Genomic DNA, 1,829 nt, shown 5'->3' with positions numbered 1-1,829 from the left:
AAAAAAAAAAAAAAAAAAGGAAGTTGAATTTCTCCATGGAGCACAACCACAGGAGCAGTCCCTATGTGAGCTACAGGCAAGGGCCAGTCCTGGGGCTGAGGAAAAAATCCTGATAGCCTCTGCCAGCTAAGGGGCTGCCCTGGCCACTTCAGAAGTTCCAGATGGACAGCAGCCTGAGCCTGCACATTGGCTACTTTGGGTGCAGGCAGGAGTGACACAACACACATGCCCACAGAGTCAGACAACCCCAGGAAGAGGACAAAGGACGGCCCAGGTGCTCTCAGAGGGTAGCAGGATAAACTGACCTGAGGCCAGGGTGACAAAGCCAAGCCCAATGGCAGGGAAAAGCCAGTAAGCTCTCAGTTCCTTGTGCCCACTGGTGACAGATCAGGACTTCATCTTTCACAGTTCTAAGCTAAGCCTGCTGGCAGCCCCTGGTGAGTGGGCCCAGGCACTTGCAGTCTATCTGCTCTGAGAGGTGAGTGGACAGGCAGAGGCCTTCGTGCTGTTACTCTGGTCCCTGAGCAAGCCAGCCTCCTGCTGTCCACAGCCTTGTCAGTGCATCCAGTGAGTCTGGACTGCACTTTCTCCACTCGTTTAAGCAGCAGAATGTGGTGAGGTGCAGCACGCTAGCTCCAGACCTTTGGGCCTGGCAGCTGCTGCCTCCATGCTGAGGAGCTCTGAGCTGCCAGGTGAGGAGGGGAGGAGGCGAGATGAAATGCAGACAGCAGCCAGCCAGCCCCACTCAGCCCACAGCCAGCTGAACGCAGCCACCCAAGTGACCAGCGGCAAGAGCTGATCTGCTGGCTGGGTCAGCATGGGCATCTGCATCAGGGAAAAACGTGTAACTGCCACATGTACCACGTGAGCCACTGTGTTAAGGTGCACACCTGGCCCATCAAACTTCTGGAAAACAAGTAGCCACCAGATGAGATGGCAGTGCAGACAGTGTCTATGTCACTTGTCACACAAAAGCCCCAGAAGCCCGAGGTACCCACGGCCACACCCCATGGCCTCTTCCAGGACAGAGCGGTAGGCGTCATTCAGCACTACCTTGTCTACTCCCAACTACAAACACAAACTCTTACACAAACAGAATTTATGTAAACATTTGCACGAAATCAGATGCTGTATCTCATGAGTAACTTGTGCAGCAAATTCAGTTGCTGAACTGCATACTTTTTAATTATGAAATGTTCACATGGGGTGAGCAGGGCTGCCTTGCTAAGGGTGGTCCAGAAGGAACACTGAGTCAGGACGCAGCTCCTCCCATGACTCACCCAACAGATTTAATGGGCGCCCACTGGCCCTAAGCCATGACCTGGGGATGTCCAGGATGTAGGCCAGGGGGAAACCCAAAGTGCTGACTGTGGAACACCAAAAGCCACCTCAACCTTCTGAGAAGGCAGCGAAAACGCTGACCAGGAACCTATCACATGGGATCACGCAAACTCCACTGCTTCAAGGCTCCTTCCCTCAGTTCACAAATACTAAAATTCGAGATAAAATATAGGTCGTCCCTAGTCCTTATTCTAAACAAGGTGGAAGCCAAGTTTGCTAACAGCTACAAATCAGCAAAGGAGTTCAGGGACCCCTGGTTACGCTGGGCACAGACGTTCTAGGGCCCAGCACCCCGAAGCCCAGAGGGCTCCCCATCCCGCCCGGGCCGGCCCCAGCTGACCTTGAGCGAGGCCAGGTGCGCGATGTCGGGGCTCAGCTCCCTTAGGTGGTTGTCAGCGGCTGCCAGCTCGCTGAGCAGCGGCAGCGATCCGGGGCGGAAGAGCTCGGCAGGGAAGGCGTCCAGGAGGTTACCGGTGAGGTTAAGGCTC

General features: G+C 54.9%; 1 protein-coding gene across 1 annotated transcript in view; it reads right to left on the bottom strand.

Moving 5' to 3' along the window:
• Lrrc47 (leucine rich repeat containing 47) overlaps window positions 1-1,829 on the bottom strand; it is a 12,784-nt gene that overhangs the window by 6,219 nt on the left and 4,736 nt on the right. Inside the window, exon 3 of the mRNA XM_010627894.1 lies at window positions 1,682-1,826. Coding sequence (XP_010626196.1) covers window positions 1,682-1,826 — 145 coding nt within the window. The remainder of the gene's footprint in view (window positions 1-1,681; window positions 1,827-1,829) is intronic.

This window comes from Fukomys damarensis, unplaced genomic scaffold (assembly GCF_012274545.1).
Source record: "Fukomys damarensis isolate Sample0158 unplaced genomic scaffold, DMR_v1.0_HiC HiC_scaffold_23, whole genome shotgun sequence".
Lineage (NCBI taxonomy): Eukaryota > Metazoa > Chordata > Mammalia > Rodentia > Bathyergidae > Fukomys > Fukomys damarensis.
The sequence above is the reverse complement of the archived record's forward strand: the minus strand, read 5'-3'. Positions and strand labels throughout refer to the sequence as shown.